The sequence below is a fragment of the Elephas maximus genome, chromosome 10 (assembly GCF_024166365.1).
Source record: "Elephas maximus indicus isolate mEleMax1 chromosome 10, mEleMax1 primary haplotype, whole genome shotgun sequence".
Taxonomy (NCBI): Eukaryota; Metazoa; Chordata; class Mammalia; order Proboscidea; family Elephantidae; genus Elephas; species Elephas maximus.
The window spans coordinates 101,909,114-101,929,917 of NC_064828.1; the positions used below are offsets into that span (position 1 = coordinate 101,909,114).

Here is a 20,804-nt window from a genome sequence, read left to right on the forward strand (position 1 = left end):
AAGATTGGAGGATGGGAAGAGAGCACTTCCGCAGTGAAGCAGGAATTCAAGAAATAATGCCTAACGTGGAAAATTCCAGAAGACATGGAGATGAATATCAAAATGATCAGTTAAAAGAGACGAAAGTGGTGGAAAAAGGGGAGGGGGTGGAGACTGCTATTTTTCATTTAAAAAAAGAACCTCTGTAGAACATTTTAATTCTTATACATATAACTTTAATAAAAGGTACAATTTAAATAAAAAGAAAGAAATTTGATTTTAGCTGAGCAGTCTGAGTTCAAGGGACTAATTCATATTTTTCACGCTAACATTTTCATTGGGTCCTTTCAAACGAAGGCTTCTCAGCCTTTCATTCTGAAAGAGATTTTTCCTTCAGCCTGGCTTTTCATTGAAAGCCACAGTGATGGCATTAATTTAACAGTGTTTTCTAAGCCTCTTTTGAACCTCAAACTGCCATGTATTCCAGGAGGATGAAACGTTGACTAAGCACCCTTTCTCAAGATGGCCTGCAGAGGAAAAGACGTTAGCAAACAAATGGATACCTATGGTGGTGATGACTGTTCCAGCAAAGAAAAAGGCACTTCCAAGGTCCCAGTGGCTGCTGTTGTTGGAAGAGTTTCCTATTGGACTGACTCCCGCATTGTCAGCATCAAGGGCATGCTGCAAAGAGAGGGAGAAAGCATAAGGCTTAGTTACCAAAAGAAAAAAAATTTTTTAAGTTTCAAAAAATCGTTTCCCTGCTCAAGAACCTGCCATGATCTATAGAGGTCTGGTTAAGAGGAGGGTACTGTCATAAAATGATCATGCGTCTATTTATTAAAATTAAAAAATTAATTTTGAGTAGAAAAAAAAACCTAGGTTACATAGCATTATTGTTGTCCTTGTCGTTGTTGTGTGTCGTCAAGTTGATTCTGACCCAGTGACCCTGTAGGACAGAGTAGAACTGCCATCATAGGGTTTCCTAGGCTGTCCTGTATTTTTACTTAAATAATGAACCTGAGTTCTACATTTGTTTGCAGACAGGCCGTCCTCCCTCCACCCCATATGCTAATTTTTTAACAGGGTGTGTTATTTGCATAAAAATACAGTAATCCTTACAGAAGCAGACCTTTTCTCCTGAGGAACCATTGGGTAGGCTCAAACCACCGACTTTGTCTTTCGGTTAGCAGCTGAGTGCTTAACCACTGTGCCACCAGGGCTCCATAGGATACACAGTACAGTGCTATTTATGTAAAAATTGCAGGCACAGATGGTCCAAATTTATGCAAAATCCATACATATTGCTGTGCATAAATACATAGAAAGACGTCTAGAAGGATGTTCACCCAAAGTGGTCATTCCTGGGAGGCAGGATTTCAGTTGCTTTTTCGTTCTTCTCTTTCCTGTTTTGTTAGGAGGTTTTGCACTGAGCTTATTTCAGTAGCAAAGGAGTTAAGAGCTTGGGCTCCAGGATCAGACCTTCCTGGCTGTGTCCCTTATTAACTTCAAAACCTTGTGCAAGTTATTTTAACTTCTCTAAGTCCAAGTTTCCTCATTTGCAACCTGACGATAAGAGTATCTTCCCTCATAGAGCCGTTGGGAGGATTAAATGAGACATTAACACACTTAGCCCAATGCCCGGCACCAAGGTACGGTTTCACAAATCGTAGCGAATTTCATGATTATTTCACTCCCTCTCCCCCAACACACACATTTTCTCTTTCTAAAAATAAACTACAATGACTACTCACTGATTACTGGATTTGAAGTTCCATATGCTGTGTAGTTATCGTTGTTAGCTGCCGTTGAATCGGGCCCCAACTCATAGTGACCCCATGTATGATAGAATAGAACTGCTCCATAGAGTTTCCTTGGCTGTAATCTTTATGGAAGATCACAGGCCTTTCTTTCACAGAGCCTCTGGATGAGTTTGAACCACCAACCTTTAGGTTCACAGGCGATCACAAACCACTTATGCGACCCAGGCTCCTCCATACACTGTAAAGGCCCAGTAAATTGGCCATATTGATGACCCAACGTCATCTCACATCACTATAAGAGCCTCCATCCTGCCGGTCTCCATGAGAGTTTCCTTCATTCGTCCCACTCATCATCTCCCTTGTACCTGTGCTTTTGCCATCCGCCAAACTGTGCCCATCTCTCAGGGTCTAATTCAAGCTCCACTCCCCCGTGAGACCCAATCCATGCACTACAGCACCCACAATTGCCCCTTCCCTGGGCTCCCTACTTCTGCACCATTTATAGTTAATTGGCTTTTGATCACAGACTTTCCGGCCAGAGCCTCATCATGTGCAGTGGGCCCTTGGGTGGACCCTTCCTGCACCGGCCCTTGCCATGTTCAAGCTAAGGAAGAAGGTGGGAAGTACTATCAAATCAGCCGTTCAAACACAGGTGAGGACATAATTGGTGGAGGCTTCCGAGAGGAGGTGACAGATGACAGACCTAAGAGCTACTCCTGGAACAACAAATAGAGATGGTGTTCCCTGGGCATGTTGGAACAACCTCTGTAGAGATACCAAAAAATGAAACCCGTTGCCGTGATTCCGACTCATAGCAACTCTATATGACACAGTAGAACTGTCCACTAGGGCTTCCAAAGCTGTAAATCTTTACAGAAGCAGACTGCCACGTCTCTCTCTTTCTCTCTGTCTCTCTGGCTGGTGAATTGGAACTGCCAACCTTTTGGTTAGCAGCTGAGCTGTTAACCACTGTGCCACCAGGGCTCCTAATTGGTAGTGATGACTTATTTATCCAGGGCCTCACTCTGCTCTGCTTTAGAGAGGGGACAGATGGTGAGTCCTTGCCACTGGTCAGACACCCATTTTCTCAGTGCTGTATGCGTGTCAACAGATGAAACCACAATGCCTGAAAAAAACAAAACCCAAATCATTTGCCATCAAGTTGATTCTGACTCACAACAACTCACGTGTTTCAGAGTAGACCTGTGCTCCCTAAGTTTTTCAAGGCTGTGTTCTTTCAGAAGGAGACCACCAGTCCTTTCTTCCAAGGCACTTCCAGGTGGATTCAAACCACCAACCTTTCGGTTAGTAGCTTAGCAGAGCCTCCACAAGACCTTAACCAGTGTTTCTAGCCTCATCACCTAGGCGGCTCTGATGCGCCCACCTCAGGGACAGCTTTAGGCCTCAGTCACTCAGGTTGCCTCAAATCCCACCATCAATACCTAATATCGACAGCATCTACAAAGCTGCAAGGACAGCTCTGGTTCAGTCCGGTCTCACAGTGCTGAGAACTGCAGATAAACATCATACGCGGAGCCAGCGCAGTCTCTACAGGTACAGATTTGCAGGACACACAAACCAGGATGATTATTGGTTTTATCCAAAAAAACCCAAAGTAAGATTTTTTTGAATTATTCAATTTATAAATATTTAATGTATACATATGTAAGCCTCAGGAAAGTGCTTATTAGTTGAAAAGTAAAAGAGGCTAACATTTGTCCAGTGTCTCCACTTAGCCAGAAGCTCTAGAAAAGCTATATTGCATTTCCTCATCTATAAAGTGGGGATAGTATCACCTTTCCACAGTTTGCAAGAAAGGTGATACTATCCCCACTTTATAGATAAGGAAACAGGCTCAGGAAAATCAAGTAATTCACCGAAGTTCACACAGCCAGGAAACGGAGAAGCCAGGATTCAAACCCTATCCGTCTGGCCCCAAGCCGGGGCTCTTTCTTTTACATAAGGGACACAGAACACATCCCTCCACCAAAAACAACTCCAGATGGAGATCAGGGAAATGGACTGCCTTTGTTCAAGAACTGAAGCAGAAGGCACCCTGTGGTTGTCATTATCTGCCGTCAAGTCAATTTTCTACTCATAGCTACCCCATATGACACAGTAGAACTGCCCCATAGGATTTTCTTGACTATAATCCTTACGGTAGCAGATGGACAGGACTTTCTCCCAAGGCACCGCTGGGTGGGTTCAAACCACCAACCTTTGGTTAGCAGTCAAATACTTAACCACTGCGCCACTAGGGCTCCTTAGAAGGGAACTTTGGAGGAGTCATTTCTAGTCAGCCTACTCCCTTGAATGTGCAAATAGAGGCACCTAATTTCATTTGGCTGTTGGAGCTGGAGAGAGCTCAACTGCTCTGCCTACAAATACACAAAGTGGGGGGGAGGGCTTGTTTATATATCCTGAGAAGGAGGAAGAAATCCCAGAAAAAAACGAGAAAGAAAAGACAAAAGAGAAAGCAGTGTCAATCAACATCGTGGCAGGTTCAAGGTCAGCAGCAAGAATTCCTGGGAATTTTTAAGAGCAGCTCCATCTAGTATCCCCTTTTAACTTGCTTCGTATCCGTGATGTAAACCCCTCTCTCTCCTCCCGGTAAAATGGGCTACACACGCAAATGCGTTGCGGGGAGTGGTTTTGTAGAAATTAAGATTCAGGATTCTGACGGGCACAATGCGGCCACTGCTGAGCTGAACTAATTCACTGAGAAGAGTTAGAACCAGGAGTAAGGAGAAAAATAAGCCCTCCAACAAGTCACCAAACTCTTGGGAGATCTTTGGACTCTTCCCAATTTCAGGAATGAGGTCTGAACCTATCTAGACCGCCTGGGTCACAAAGACTCCAGCTAACAACCAGACTTAAAATTAATCAGCAAACTTGGGTTATGTACATACAAGGAAAACCCAGTATTAATTGACTGCTAGCACTTGAGTTAATAGCATCCGTTTCAATCAATAACAATATTTCTAATTGAGTTCATGGTTCTAAATCCTGTTAATTTTCTAGAGTATTTTCTAGTGATCTTAATTGTTTGAACTTGAATAAATCACATTAGGATTAAATTCATTTGTTTTCAAGTTTTTTTATCTGTGTGCAGGATGTAAAAGTGAAGATAATCCAGTCCATTAGTGCCTGGGCACAGAGATAATGAAGTGTTAAAACCGAGACACATAAGCTTAGCTTCAAAGACCTGCGCATAATACGAATAGGGTAGAGATTCAACCAATACCAACATCACTTTGGGCCACAACCTTGAACTCAATAAGCATCATTTATTCACTTACCAGTTCAACCCTTATCAAGTTCACAGAGGTCTTATGAGGATGAAAAAAAAAAAATTATACCATATGTGATGTGAGAGAGTCAAGCTTCTGGGAAAGGGTACTGTAGATAAGAAGCATTACTTTACACTTTAATTTCACCCTTTCCTGAATTGCCTTTTTAGCTTCTAAGTTGGAATTTTCAGTTCCCACCCAGATACCCAGTAGAAGACTCAACGAGTAAAGGTTTAAGTGAGTAATCAAACGAATGAACAAACTAAAGTAATAAATTTAGCCACATTATCTTCCCAGAGGTGTGAGAAGGTAATTTGTTTCTTTGTAAAATCAGACAAGCACGAGACAGTAGCCCAACCAAAAACAAACAAAAAAAGATCTAATTATCAATTTATTTAAAAAAAAAAAAAAAGAGCTCTGACTCCCAGAAGAAAATCTTCAAAGAATCTATTTCTCTGTCTCTAGATCTTTCTCTTTCTCCTCCCTCTCTCCTTCTCTTTCCCTTTCTCCCCCTCTCTGTTCTGTCTCTTTCTCCTCCCTCCCTCTCCCACTCCTCCCTCTCTCTCTCCCTTTCTCTCTCTCTGTCTCTCCTTCTCTGTCTCTCATTCTTTCTCCCCTCTCCCTCACCCCTTTCCTCCCTCCCTTCCTCCCTCTCTCTCACTGTCCCCCTAAGTGCACAGAGGGAGAGACATCTGAGGATGATGTGAAGGAAAAGAGGAGGCTGGGAGATAAGCCTTCCCTTAGAGGGTCCCCTCAGCCCCTCTTGAGCTGTCATCCCATAAGGTATTGCTGGGCTGCGGTCGATCGCTGCTCCAGACAGTGTGAGACTCCATCATGAGCGTTAGCGCCTCACTGGGATGAGTGATGACCCTCGGGGGACCACTAACTGCCTGTGGCTTTTCTCTTATGATCTGTGTGCTCGCTGAGATCATCCGTCTGTTTCCTTACATGACACCAGAAGAAGACAAACGAAGGTGGAGCAACAAGCACTCAGCCTGCCTCAGATTGGCTGAAAAACAACAGATCCTTGCCGATGTATGGAAACAAATAGCTAGGGTGACCAAATGATTTACTGTCCAAACCAGGACACTTGCTGAGGGAAAGGGAGACAGGTGTAAACCAGGACATACGGTCACTTTGTTGTTTGTTGTCATTAGCTGCCGTCCAGGTGGTCCCTGACTTATGATGACTTCATGCACAAAGAAAGGAAATGCTGCCCTATCCTGCACCATCCCCACGGTCGCCCTATCCTGCACCATCCCCATGGTCCATTGCATATGGGACCATTATGCTTCATGAGGTTTTCACTGGCCAGTTTTCAGAAGTAGAACGCCAGGCCTTTCTTTCTAGTCTGTCATAGTCTAGAAGCTCCACTGAAACTTGCTCAGCATCATAGCAACATGCAAGTCTCCACTGACAAATGGGTGGTGGCTGTGCATGAGGTGTGTTGGCCGGAAATTGAACCCAGGTCTCCTGCATGGAAGGCGAGAATTCTACCACTGAACCACCAACATCCCCATCTGGTCACTCTACCAATAGCTTATACTACTGGGACGAAGGAAAGGACTCCATCTGAGTATGTATGTGACAGGGGCCTTGTGTCCACAACATTCTCAGTCCCCAGAGAGCATAGTCAGCAAAGGGATTTAGGAATTAAATATTTCGTCAGGGGCTGAAGGCTGGGGAGGGATTGGACACGGGAAGTGGCTTCATAAATGTATGAAAAGGGAGCATGCCCAGCCATTCATAGACAGAAGAAAAGCCACAAACCCTGTGAGAGGCGGAGAGGCAACTGGCAGGCCACATTCATCACCCCTAAAAAGTGCCTCTAATGATCTAAAACCCCTTTACCAGGCTAGCAGCATCTTTCCACCTCCTGCATATTCACAGCGCTGCAGCAGAAAGGCGTTAGGTGAGAGATGGAAGCATGATGATAGTTTGTTGGTCATCGTTGCTATTTACTTCTCCTGCTTCAAAACTATTTTCTAAATAAATATTTCACAGCAGCAGCAGTGAATATGCTGGGGCTGGGGAGGGACAATTTGACATCCAAGTGCAAAGTCACATCATAATAGTTCAGATAACAGTGGGGGGAGGGAGTCACAGAGGAGTGCTAAAGCCACACCCAGCGAGGTCCACCTGTGGTTGACTCAAGGAAGTCTGTTTCAGGTCAGACAGGTAGGTAGAGAGTCCAGCACCTCATATGTTACTCTTACAACTTAGAAAGTTTTCAGATTAAGGAGCAAATGCTCGGAGTGGGCCTCAGTTTCCTCACTACAAATCCTGTTCTCAGGATTTTCGAAGGTATCTATGGCTTCTAGGGAGCCCCCGGGTGGTGCAAATGGTTAAGCGCTTGGCAGTTGACCGAAAGGCTGAAGCTTTGAGTCCACCCAGAGGCACCTAGGAAGAAAGGCCTGGCGATCTACTTCCAAAAGATCAGCCATTGAAAATCCTATAGAGCACAGTTCTACTCTGACACACATGGGGTCACCGTGAGTCAGAATCAACTGGTAATATTAAAAAAAAAAAAAAAAAATGACTTCCAGCACAGTGCTTTGTCATTTCTCACAATACTAACACTAATAATGACGGGAATTCTTTCTGATCACTGACCAGTGCCTAGATTAATTTAGTTAACCCTCAAGACTACCCTGTGAGGTGGGCATGGCTACTGTCCCCGGGGGAACACGTGAGGCTTAGAATGGGGAAGTCCCTTGTCCACGGTCACACATCCAGTGCAGGGCAAAGCCAGCAAGCAGATGCCGTTAGAATTGTTAACAGGAAGGGCACCATTCTCAGCGCTGGAAAGTCTGCACCTCCCTCCCCTGAGTTCTCCCCATCTCAGATGATGCAAGTGCTTGTTCCCCGACCTAAAATGTCTGTGAGAGGATGGGGGGAAGAGAAAGGGGATTCATGTGCACGCACCTTCACTGCCCCCAAGCAGACAGCCAGTGTGGCAGCCAGGCCTGTGCTGAGCTGACTGATCAGAGGCTTGCCACAACCAAGTGAGCATCCTAACTGCCACACCGCCTCCGAGTCTCTCACAAACAGATGCAAAGACCGTAAAAAGGCGAAGAGAAAGGCACCTTCAGGGGACGGTGAGCAGTATCGTGGTGTGTTTATTTTCCTGCTGCTCTAAGCATCCAGTTATGTGCAAATATTAGCTTTCCCTCAGGTCCCTAGGGGAGCCAGGCAGCAGGCTTTCGTCGGACCTTTACAGCCTGGTTATAAATCTGCAGCAAAGGCCACCTGCAGAATGGACAGGACAAGTGGAGAAAAAGAGAGAAAAACCCATGACGAGCTGGTCTCCAAGCTGGCCCTCACATCTTGTCTTAGAAAAGCTCCACCGCCCATCTGTCAGTTTGTCCTACTACGGTGGCTTGCATGTTGCTGTGATGCTGGAAGCTATGCTATTTGTACTTCAAACACCAGCAGGATCAGCCATGGTGAGCAGGTTTCAGCGGTGCTTCTGGACTAAGATGGACTAGGAAGAAAGACCTGGAGATCGACTTCCAAAAAATCAGCCAATAAAAAAATCCTATGGATCACAACAGAACACTGTCCTACTTGCTTGCTTTGGACATGTCATCAGGAGGGAGCAATCCCTGGAGGAAGACACCATGTTTGGTGAAGTAGAGGGTCAGCTGGGGTTGGGGAGACTCTCAGTGAATGGATGGGCACAGTGGCCACCAAAATGGATTCAAACACGCTGGTGATCATGAGGGTGACACAGGACCAGGCAATGTTTGTTCTGTCGTACATAAGGTCTCCCTGAGTCAGAGTCGACTCAACAGCAGCACTCTATCTAGACAAGCTAGCATGCCCTCCTACCCATTGCCACTGAGTCAATTTCAAGTCTTAGCGAACCTGGAGAACAGAGTAGAACTGCCCCTCAGGGTTTCCAAGGCTGTAAATCTTTACAGAAGCAGACTGCCACATCTTTCTTCTGCAGAGCGGCTGGCGGGTTTGAACCACCAACCTTTTGATTAGCAGCTGAGCTCTTAACCACCGTGCCACCAGGGCTCCTTGCTACCACTAGTTAATCCTTTGGGGGGAGAAATGTTGTAGAACTCAATTCATTGGCCCCTTGGGTATACACTAAGGACTAATCTATCTAAATATTATTATGTGGGGCCAAGCCAGATTCACAGGAAGCTCTTCTACCTTCCAAAGGGTGCCATACAACGCGGAATTAATTTTCTATCTTTGACTGTGTGGCAGGGTGAACTAGCAGAAATGTTCAACCCCCAGGAAAGCATCCAGTCGACTGAGAAGGCGGGCATACGTGCTCTGATAAGATCAATAAACTTTCAGTCTTACTAACTGCCACCCTTTTATCTCAGTTTGGACTCAACCTCTACAGAATGAGTAACAAATTTGCCAAGTGATGTTGACATACCACCCTGGTCCTGAGGAAAATGCTTGATGTATGCCCCACTATCTCTGCATTTGAGATTATTCCTCACGAAGATGAGCCTATCTAATTTCTGTTAAAAAAAAAAAAAAAAGTACTGGGCTACAAAAAGCAACTACAAGAATTCTGGATCACTGCCGTGTGAGCTAAGGAAAGATGACCGTTCTTTTGTTGCCACTGCTTTGAAGAGAACCTGAACTTTAATAGACAATTAATGAAAAAAAAAGAGAGAGATGAGTCTGCTGTCTTGTTTTCATTGTAGCTTTTTACTGAGGGCTCCTTATTGCTTGTGAGTGCTCAATATTAATTCAAAATTGATATTTCACTTTCCTGTGCCCCCTTAGAGAATGTGTCAGCACCTAATACCACCATCTCTCTATTGAGCACAGTTTGAAGGCGGCAGACATGGAAGTGGAGATAGTCCCAGAGACTTTGAAGAAAGTGCTAAAATGCTCATAAAAATAATCATAGTATCCAGCATTGGCAATGTGCCAGGCACTGCCTTCTTACCTTATTCAGTCCTGACAAAAGCCCTGTCATAATAGATACTACTATTTTTAACCCACTTTACAGAGGAGACAACAGAAAACAGAAGTAACCTGCCTCTGGTTACATTAAGTATCAAAGATAAACAAAAAAAAAAACCCAAAACCCTTTGCCATTGAGTCGCTTCCGACTTATAGTGACCCTACAGAACAGAGTAGCACTGACCCATAGGGTTTCCAAAGAGCGCCTGGTAGATTCGAACTGCCAACCTTTTGGTTAGCAGCCATAGCTCTTAACCACTACACCACCAGGGTTTCCAAGTGGCAAAGCTGGGACTGGTTAAAACCACCCTTTTAACTCCCGCATTCTCCTGTCTCCCACAAACAGTTCTCTTTCCAACTTGCCCCTTTTCTTCCCCCTTGAAAAGGGGCAATACAGAGCAGTAAGAATTTGTACTTCTGGTACTTCTCGCTTTAAAAAGAACAAAAAGTTAAACTCTCACTACCTCAGTAAAATGAACTATAGCAGCAAGATTTCTATTTTTTCTGCCCATTTCCACTGAGAAGGAGGAGAAAATATATGTTCTCAATACACACTGATCTGCTACTCTTAACTAGACATGAATGATAGTTTATGTATTTTGGTTTTAAACAGAACATATTGACCCAGCCTCCACACAAGACACAAAGCCACAACCCCTCAAGAGGACAACGAATGAGTAATCATTGCTCTCTGCAGTCTTCTCATGAGTAAGTGAAGGTCCTCTTGAGGGAGGGTTCCACAGACTGAGTCAGAGACTCCTGCTCCATGAATGGGCTCCTGAGCTTCCTTGTCTTCCAGAAACAACCACACCGGACTCTAACTATGCAGGCCAAGTTAGTCTCCCTTGACTTGGAAGTAGAGCTCTTGTTGTGAGGTGCTATCTAGTCAGCTCCGACTCATAGCTACCTCGTGTATAACAGAACTTAACATTACCCAGTCCTGCACCATCTTTATGATTGTTGGCTTGAATCCATTCTTGTGGCTAATGAATGTGTCAATCCATTTCACAGAGGGGTTTCCCTTCCTTTTGATGACCGTCTACTTTACCAAACATGACGTGCTTTTCTAGTTATTGGTCTTTCTTAATGACAGATAAGCCAGTCGAAGTCTCACCATCCATGCTTCTAAGGAACGTTATGGTTGTATTTCTCCTAAAACTCATTTGTTCGTTCTTCTGGCAGTCCACGGTATGTTCAGTGTTCTTTGCCGACACCACAGTTGGAAGACATCAATTCTTCTGTCTGCCTTTTTCATTGTCCAACTTTCTCTTGTACATGAGGTGATTGAAAAAGACGTGACTTGGTGGTTAAAAGGCATGGACCCTGGAGGCAGACTGCCTGGGTTTGGATGACAGTTCTACATCTCACTAGCTGCATAAGATTGGGCAACATATCTAACTTCTCTATTCCTCAGTCGTCTACCCCTACCTCAAAGGATCACTTGAAGATTAAACGAGTTAATATACAAAAAGGCATTTAGAGCAGTACCTGTCCATAGTGAACACTCTGTATTAGCTATTGCTATAATTAACACTGGGCTGTAAACTACTTCAAGGCAGGATGGAGGCATCCTGCTTTTTTTTTTTTTAATTACTCTAGCCTAACAGAGCACCTGCTTTATGACAGGCATTCAGTAAAATATAAGTTATCTCAATGAACACATTTGATTATAAATAATGAGAATAATATTACAAGCCACATACCATCAAAATCCCATTATTCCACACTGTGTCCAACAACACTCTAAACAAGAGCAAACACATGTACATTTGTATATAAGTGTGGACGCAGTAGCATTCATTTCTGGGTTTTTGTTTTATTTTTATGGGTTTTATTGTTTTGTTTTTGTTTTGGAACACTGAATTCTCACTTGCAAATTCATTTTCCAGAGGCATGCCAATTTCCATTAGCTCTTTAATTTCTGGCTTAAAAGCTTTAGATCTTCACCACACAATGACGGAATCAACAATCCCAGGAATAAAACCAATAATAATAATGAAGCTGAGGCCTGTAGAGACAGGCTGCGGCTGCAGGCCCAATCTTGCACACAGTGCATCTTTTGCGTGGTCGCTTCACTGGTGAGAGGGCAGCACCTATGACTTCATTCAGGGCAACAGCCAGGAGGAGTCACTTCAACTCCTCAGAGTTGATGCCTTGGGCACAAAGAAGCCAAACCTGCAATCACCGAGGTCACTTGCTGCCTGGGCCGCAGCCTAAACTTCCTGGACAAAAGGCTGCTTGGAAGAGGGGGTTGGCCCGGGCAGGAAGGGAGAGGGCAGGTCTGGATCTTGTTCTGCACTTGAAGTCACAGCACGGATTCCCACAGGCTGGTGAATAACTGGCTTCTTAGCTGCCGTGTTTTTCTAGGGACTGCTTTCCTTAAGAGCCTCAAGTTCCTAAATATGTAAAGCTTGTTGGGCTACCAACCCCAAGGCAATCTGCTCGGGATTTGAGAAGGGTATGATTGACAACCAGAATGAAAAGAAAATGACTTATATTCCATAGAAACAAAAGAATTTTCTGCTTCGCTTCCACGAAGGTTCTAAATGAGGGGATCTTGCTCTCCAAACCAGATATGAGGCACCATTCATTCCTCAAACTTTATACATCTTCTCTTGGCCAGCCATTGCACCAGGCAGGAGGGGGTACATTGATAAAAGACACAGACTCACCCTCAAAGAGCTCACTGTCTTGGGAAGGAGATGGATGAGTCAAGTGACAATCACCCAATACAATATAATAAGTGTGGCAGCAAATGAGCTCTCAGTGGCATGGGGCACAAGAAGGGAAGGCACCACCTAATACAAAGAGACTGCGAAGGTTCCCCCCAGATTTCAGTCTTGACACCACTGACAATAAATCAGTTAGGAAATTCAGAGCAAAACACTAGCGGAGTGCCATGGCTGGCACTTTATAAATGTTTAGTTGTTGAATGAATGAATAAATGACTTAGAACAAACTCACAACTACCACTGCTATCTTTTGGGTTTATATGAGGGACCAAAATGGCAGAGTACTGATTGATACATCATGTCACCCTGCTGTTTAAAACATCACCATGGCTTCCCAGTGCTCTTGGAATGAAAACCAAAACCAGGCCCTGTAGAGTTGGCCCCTGCCTCTGTCTCCAGCCTAACCACCTTCTGACTTTCCTTTGATAAATGACCTCCAGCCACATTTGCTCCCCTTCCCTCAGTTTCTCAGCCATGCTGCTGCTTCCTCCCACCACAAGGCCTCGGCACTCACTCCCTCTGCCTAGGATCTCTGCCCTGCGAAGTCAGTTCTCCTGCTCATGGGTCCCGTGTCTCTATTTCCTTCTCCTTTGACGCCACCATCGTGGGTTTTTTTACACTTATTTATGTGATTATATACATAAGATCAGCCTCCCCCACTACCCAGAAGTAGGATGATCACAAAATCTATCTTTCAAACCAGGACACTTTTGAGAGAGAAAGGGGCAAGTCAGCTCAGGTATAAGCTCCAAGAAGGCAGGGACTACATCTGTGTTTTATTCATCATTATGTCCCCAGCTCCCTGCCGTACGTCTGTCACACAGTAGGCAATCAGTAAGTTTGTTGAATGAATGCGTGAGTGAATGAATGATTTGGGGCTTGGCCAGAAAAAAGAGCCTTGGGAAATATCCATGGGGCATGCAAATTAAGCAACATCTGTTTCTGGAGAGAATGGTTTGGCAACTCATGACCTCTGTTGTTGTTGCTGGGTACCATAAATTCAACTCCCATTCATAACGATTCCATGTGACAGAGTAGAACTGCCCCATAAGGTTTTCTTGGCTGTAGCCTTTAAGGAAACAGATCGTCAAGTCTTTCTACCATGGAGCCACTGGGTGGGTTCAAATCACAACCTTTCAGTTAGCAGCTGAGCGCTAGCCCTTCCCTCATCTGCAGAATAGCAGCTTTGGTCACCATGACAACATCAAAGGAGTACAGGCCAAAGCCATGCCCAGGACCACAGAGTGGTACCGGGCCTCTCATGCAGTTGCGCATATCTTAAATTACATCTTCCTCAACCAAAGCAAATGAACAGAGCCAATGAGATGAGTAAGAATGCCAGAGGCCAACAGCCCAGAGTTCTGGCCTTGGTGTGGATGCTCCCCGGGAACTTGTATGTTGGAAAGGTTACAAATCCAGGGGGAGAAGGAAGATGGAACTCTGTGCCAGAAGACAAGCACCAACTCTCCTGAAGAAGCTTTCGCATAATCAGTAAGGCATTTCATTTGAGTGGATTTGCCCTTCATCAGGAAGATTTGGTCTCGATGCAATGACACACTCTAGCCCCATTATGTCAAGCCAGGGCAGAGCCATGATTAAACATGGGCTCTGGAATCGAAGAGATCCAGATTCCAGTATTACTTCTGTCACTAGCTGGCTGCAAGAATTTAACCAATTACCTGTTGTTGTTAGCTGTCATCAAGTCAGCCCCCAACTCATGGCAACCCTATGCACAACAGAATGGAAACACTGCCCAGTCCTGTACCATTCTCATGATTGGATGCAGATTGGACTGCTGTGATCCACAGGGTTTTCACTGGCTGATTTTCAGTAGTAGATACCCAGGCCTTTCTTCCTAGTCTGTCTTAGTCTGGAAGCTCTGCTGAAACCTGTTCGGCATCATAGCACAACACACAGGGCTCCACTGAATGATGGGTGGTAGCTGCACGTAAGGTTCATTGGCCAGAATTGAACCAGAGTCTCTCCAACGGGGGGGAGGGGAAAGGTAGAATTCTACCACTGAACTGCCACTGTGCTCACCAAGTTGCTTACCAAAAACCCAAACCCACTGCCGTTGACTCAATTCTGACTCAGAAGGGCCCTATAGGACAGAGCAGACCTGGTGGATTCGAATTACCAACCTTTTGGTTAGCAGCCAAGCACGTTGACCACTGCACCACCAGGGCTCCTTACCATGTGACTTAAAACCAAATCCTTTGCCATCAAGTCGATTCCTATTCATAGTGACTCCATAGGACAGAGTAGAACTTCCCCATAGGGTTTCCAAAGAGCAGCTTGTAGATTTGAACTGCCAAATTTTGGTTAGCAGCCTTAGCTCTTAGCCTTAGCTCTTAACCACTGCACCACCAGGGCTCACCAGGTTACTTAGCCCCTACAATAGAGCAGTAACAGTGGCTACCCCTTGGGACAATGGGGAGAGTCAAATAGAGGCTCACTAATGCGCATAAGCACTTAGTACCGAGCCTGCATACAGGCTAACAAGCATACAGGCAGTGCTTAATAAATGGTGTCAAATAGTGTGAGGCCTGATGACTGAGCAAATGGTGTCAAACAGTGTGAGGCCTGATGACTGAGCAAAGTGCTAAGACTCCGATAATTTATTAATGAAGCATAATAATCCCTAAGAGGTCATAAAATAAAGATCAGTGGAAAAGCTCCCGTTTACCACCATAAAAAGTCACTAAACCAGTCAGGGAGGAGGAGACATAACAGGGTGAGAAGGAATCCCCTAGGACTCATACCCATATTGCCATTGATTCAATTGCTACTCATAGTGACCCTGTAGGACAGAGTAGAACGGCCCCATAGGGTTTCCAAGGCTGTGATCTTTACGGGAGCAGATGCCCCATCTTTCTCCTGAGGCGCGGTTGGTAGATTTGAACCGCGCTGACTTTTCGGTTAGCAGCTGAGAGTAAACAGCCAACAGGGCTCCCCAAAGGCTCACACTTCCAAGAAACTCCAGAAACAACCCACGCCAGGCAGATGAAAGCTCCGGGGCTTTCTTCAGACAAAGAGACTACCATGATGTGAAGGTGCCCACGTCAGGCCAAGTGGATTCTAGAAAGTTAAGAAACTTTCCCAAGTCAAGGACTAAATTATGCCAGGGAGAAAGTCAGCCTTCTAGGCAGTGAGGCAACTTGCTCACTTGGGGGGAATAGACTAAGCTGACCTCAGAAACACCCTCTAGTGAGAGACAGGTCCTCTTTGCCCGTGTTGTATCACGGAGCTTGGAATAGAAGATCCCACATCTGCCCTGGTGGACACCTTGCCCAACACTAAGCCCTCTCCCGTTAAACCCCTCTCTTCAGTGTGGCTATTACCAGAAGAAACAGCAGCCATGTGACCACACGAGCTCCACAGAAGACAGCAAGGTCTTAAAATGTCTAAGAATTCACAACCTGAAAACAACTGCCACCAATCATCATCTGTGCAGGCTGAAGCACCTTTCGCTCCCTGTCAGTCAGGAAAACATCCTCAGGGTGCTATTCTTTGAGGATTACAGAAGATAAATGTTTTATTGCTTTTTCCAAGACTCATCAGTACTGAAGCTTCTGAGACAATTGCACTGGGAACAGAGACATAAGCAATTGTGGTTTGTGAAGCATCAAGGACAAAGAAGTTCTTGGGACAGACTGGCTGTCAAACCAAGTTTATAGGAACTGCAACTTGACCACATATCTCACTTATTTGATTCCACTGCCAAGGAAATGCAAGTACCCCAGGTATGCTTATCACGGTCTGTTCTATTCCATTCCATGCAGTTCACTTTGGAGAGGAAAGATCAAACGGGGGTGGGAAATAACATTTCCTGAACACCAACTACTGTATATGTTAGGCACTCTGCTAGGCACTTTACAAGGTTTTTTTTGTTCACTCTTCCCAATAATCCAAAAGAAAGGGATTGTCTGGCCCCTTTAATATGGAAAGAAGCCTTACATTCAGTGGAGTTAAGGGACCAAGTCTGCCACACTCCTTCCCATCCTTGATACCCCCGTCTTTTTTGAAGACACAGTACTCCATACCTGGAGTGCTACAGTACCACGTCAGATAGCCCAAATCATTTCTTCTTCTCCTTCTAGTCTTTTCCTTGGAGTAAAAGCTTTAAGAAAAGCCCCCTGGCACTGAGCTTCTGTTAAGGGTAACAGAAAAACTTGGGAACAGATAAGGGCAATGCTTGAACAACATAATGAACATAATGTCATTGAACTGTATGTGTGAAAATTGCTGAAGTGTCAGGTGTCCTGTTACATATATATTTACCACAATAAAAATAATAATAAAGTCATGAAAATTTAATTTCTTTTTAATTTAAAAAAGGCCATTGACACAAGTGAGCAATATAGCAAATGGCTAAGAGTATGGGCTCTGGAGTGTGACTTCCCAGGACTTAAATCCCTCAATTATAGACTGTGTGGCCTTGGGCAAGTTACTTAACTCCTTAAAATTTATTTGCTCATCCATAAAATGGGATGATGATGATAATGATAGAACCTACCTCCTAGGTTTATTACAAGGGTTAAATGAACTAAAGGATCGAAGCATTTAGAACAGAGCCTAGAGGAAAGGAAACGGCCAATAAATGGTAGCTATTTTTTATTATTACAACAGCTCTGCAGGAAGTCGCCTTATTAGTCATTGCAGACTCGCTGGCAGTCTCAGGGGTAAGATTCCAGAGACAGATGGATTTTATATTTCCTTATGGGCTGAATTTCTCAGGTTAAGTGGCTTGCTCTAAGGCATCAAACGAGTCCTACTGGAACTGGATTTAGTGTTGTCTCCTGGCTCCTTTTTCCAGATGAGTCCATATTAAAGGGGCCTGACTCTTTCCCTAGAAAAATTCATGTGTCTCCTTAGGGATTCATTAGCAATCAGGCATTGGGGACATAGACCCTTTCACCGAGTGCAAGGTGTGAAAGCCCCTTGGAGCAATCAATTTGGCCTTTGGTCCTGGTTCCTGAGAAGTGGACCACACCAAAGATCAATGAATGGGGGCTGACCAGCCCAAGAGGGCTCACCTGGGGACTTGATAACGACTAGGCCTCAGGAGTCATGGTCATGGCCATGTGGTGAGGCCAATAAAAGCTATGGAAGACTTCAGTGGAAGAGCTCAGAGGCTCAGTGGAGCTTCCAGGCTGGAGAGAGCAAACATTCTGTCATGGAGAGTAAGGGTGTCCCATGGGGGTATAGAAGCTCTGCACCTAGGTCTGTCTCAAATCTTGCCTGTGTTTGTATCCTTTTTTCTTCTAGATTAAACCTAGTCCTTTTCCTGCAGTTTGTGAGTCATTTCAATGAATTGCTGAACCCATAGGGGAAGTGGGAGCCAGCAGGTCAGAAGTTAGGGATGGTGGACTCCCCAGCTTGTGGCTGGTATCCTAAGGGGGATGGAGGAAAACCTCAAATTTAGGGACCAGCTGAAGTGCAGGGAGTCATGTGGATCCCTGTGTTTGTGGCTGGTACCCCTGACCTAGCCCCAGTGGCTGGAATGAGAGAAAGGGCTATGTGGACCAGTTGGTATCAGGACTGACCAGGGGAAAAAAGCTGAGATTTTTGGACCAGCCTCCCTGGATTGGTATGGCACAAACTGGTGTCAGTAGAAGGTGGGATTAGCTAGAGAGAGCGACCCCTTGATGATGCACTGAGTCACACCTTGGAATCAATGGTCACCCCATTGTTTGGGGTGACCTGTTGTTGGGGGCTGCCTGAGCCTGCCTGATCCCTGGGGTTCTCTGAAACCACGTCTCAAACCAGTTGGAGCACAACTAGAGAAAACAGAGATCAATAGAGCCAGCCCCAGTGTCTACTTAATAAATATGAGGCTGAGTCTTCCCATCAAAGCTCAAGATACAGACAATTATCTAGGTGGCCAGGTAAACTCTCTAAACAGAATAAAAATTTGCTGTGTTGTTTCCCTGGGCTCTCAGCCACAAAGGGACAGTCTTAGAGTGTAAGCATCCAGCCTAGCACTCAAGGGAACAACTTTTGTGAAGGAAACAAACCCAGTAAAATCTGTCAATTAGAAATTTTAGGGTTTGAAGCCCCAAAGGGCATTTAAGGAGCCTTCTTCTCTTTTCCTTTAGCAGAGCCCCAGGACATACATAATTTAGGAGGCTTTCTGGGGTTTTCTCTTCCTTCCCCCAAAAATAAATGTTGTTGCTGTTGTCCGGTGCCATAGAATTGGTTCCACCTCATAGCGACCCCATGCACAAACAGAATGAAACACTGCCTTGTCCTGCACCATCCTCATAAAGTTTGAGCCCGTTGTTGCTGCCACTGTGTCAATCCATGTCATTTAGCATCTTCCTCTTTTTCATTGACTCTCTAATTTACCAACTATGATGTCCTTCTCCAGGGACTGGTCCGTCCTGATAAAATGTCCAAAGTACATGAAACAAAGTCTCGCTATCCTCACATCTAATGAGCATTCTGGCTGTACTTCCTCCAAAACAGATTTGTTCATTCTTCTGGCAGTCCACAATATATTCAATATTCTTCACCAACACCATAATTCAAATGCTTCAATTCTTCTTCAGTCTACTTTATTCATTGCCTAGCCCTCCCATGTATATGAGGCGATAGAAAACACCGTGGCTTGGGTCAGGTGCACTTTAGTCCTCAAGGTGATGTCTTTGCTTTTCAACTCTTTAAAAAGATCTTTTGCAACAGATTTGCCCAATGCAATACGTCATTTGCATTTCTTGACTACTGCTTTCATGGGCATTGATTGTGAATCCAAGTAAAATGAAATCCTTGACAAGTTCAGTCTTTACTCCATTCATCACAATGTTGCTTATTGGTCCAGTTGTGATAATTTTTGTTTTCTTTATGTTGAGGTGTAATCCATACTAAAGGCTATAGTCTTTGATCTTCATCAATATGTACTTTAAGTCCTCTTCGCCTTCAGCAAGCAAGGTTGTGTCATCTGCACATCGTAGGTCTTCCTTGAATCCTGATGCCACATTCTTCTTCATATAATCCATCTTCTCAGATTATTTGCTCAGCATACAGATTGAATAAGGATGCTGAAAGTATACAGCCCTGACATACCCCTTTCCTGATTTTACACCACACGGTATCGTCTTGTTCTGTTCAAAAGGCTGCCTCTTAGTCTGTATACACGTTCCTCGTGAACACAATTAAATGTTCTGGAATTCCCATTCCTCACAATGTTATCCATAATTTGTTATGATCCCCACAGTTAAATGCATTTGCATAGTCACTAAAACACAGTTCAACATCTTTCTGGTATTCTCTGCTTTCAACCAAGATCCATCGGACACATCAGCAATAATATCCCTCATTCCACATCCTCTTTTGAATCCACCTTGAATTTCTGATGGTTCCCTGTTGATGAACTGCTACAGCTGTTTTTTAATTACCTTCAGCGAAATTTTACATGTGATATTAATGATATTGTTCAATAATTTCCACATTTGGTTGGATCACCTTTCTTTGGAATGGGCATGAACGTGGATCTCTTCCAGTCATTTGGCCAGTTAGCTGACTTCCAAATTTCCTAGACCAGATGAGTGAGCACTTCCACTGTAACCACTTGTTGAAAATTTTCAATTGGTATTCCATCAATACCTGGAGGCTTGTTTTTCTCCAATGCCTCAGTGCAGCTTAGACTTCTTCCTTCAATACCATTGGTTCTTGATCATATACTACCTCCTGAAATGGCTGAATGTCAACCAATTCTTTTCAGTACAGTGATTCTGTGTATTCCTTTCATCTTCTTTTGATGCTTCCTGTTCTGTACAATATTTTGCTCACAGAATCCTTCAGTATTGCAACTCAAGGCTTGAATTTTTTCTTCAGTTCTTCCAGCTTGAGAAATGCTGAGTGTGTTCTTCACTGTAATGAAATGTGCAAAGACTTTAGGTCTTTGCACATTTCATTATAATACTTTAGTTTGTCTTCTCAAGCCACCCTTTGAAATCTTCTGTTCAGCTCTTTTACTTCATTATTTCTTGCTTTAGTTACTCAGCATTCAAAAGCAATTTTCAGAGTCTCTTCTGGCATCCACTTTGGTCTTTGTTTTTTTTAATGACCCTTTGCTTTCTTCATGTATGATGTCCTTGATG

At 44.3% G+C, this 20,804-nt stretch overlaps 1 protein-coding gene across 1 annotated transcript in view; it reads right to left on the reverse strand.

Moving 5' to 3' along the window:
- KCNK10 (potassium two pore domain channel subfamily K member 10) overlaps positions 1 to 20,804 on the reverse strand; it is a 160,433-nt gene that overhangs the window by 64,754 nt on the left and 74,875 nt on the right. Inside the window, exon 3 of the mRNA XM_049898380.1 lies at positions 543 to 660. Coding sequence (XP_049754337.1) covers positions 543 to 660 — 118 coding nt within the window. The remainder of the gene's footprint in view (positions 1 to 542; positions 661 to 20,804) is intronic.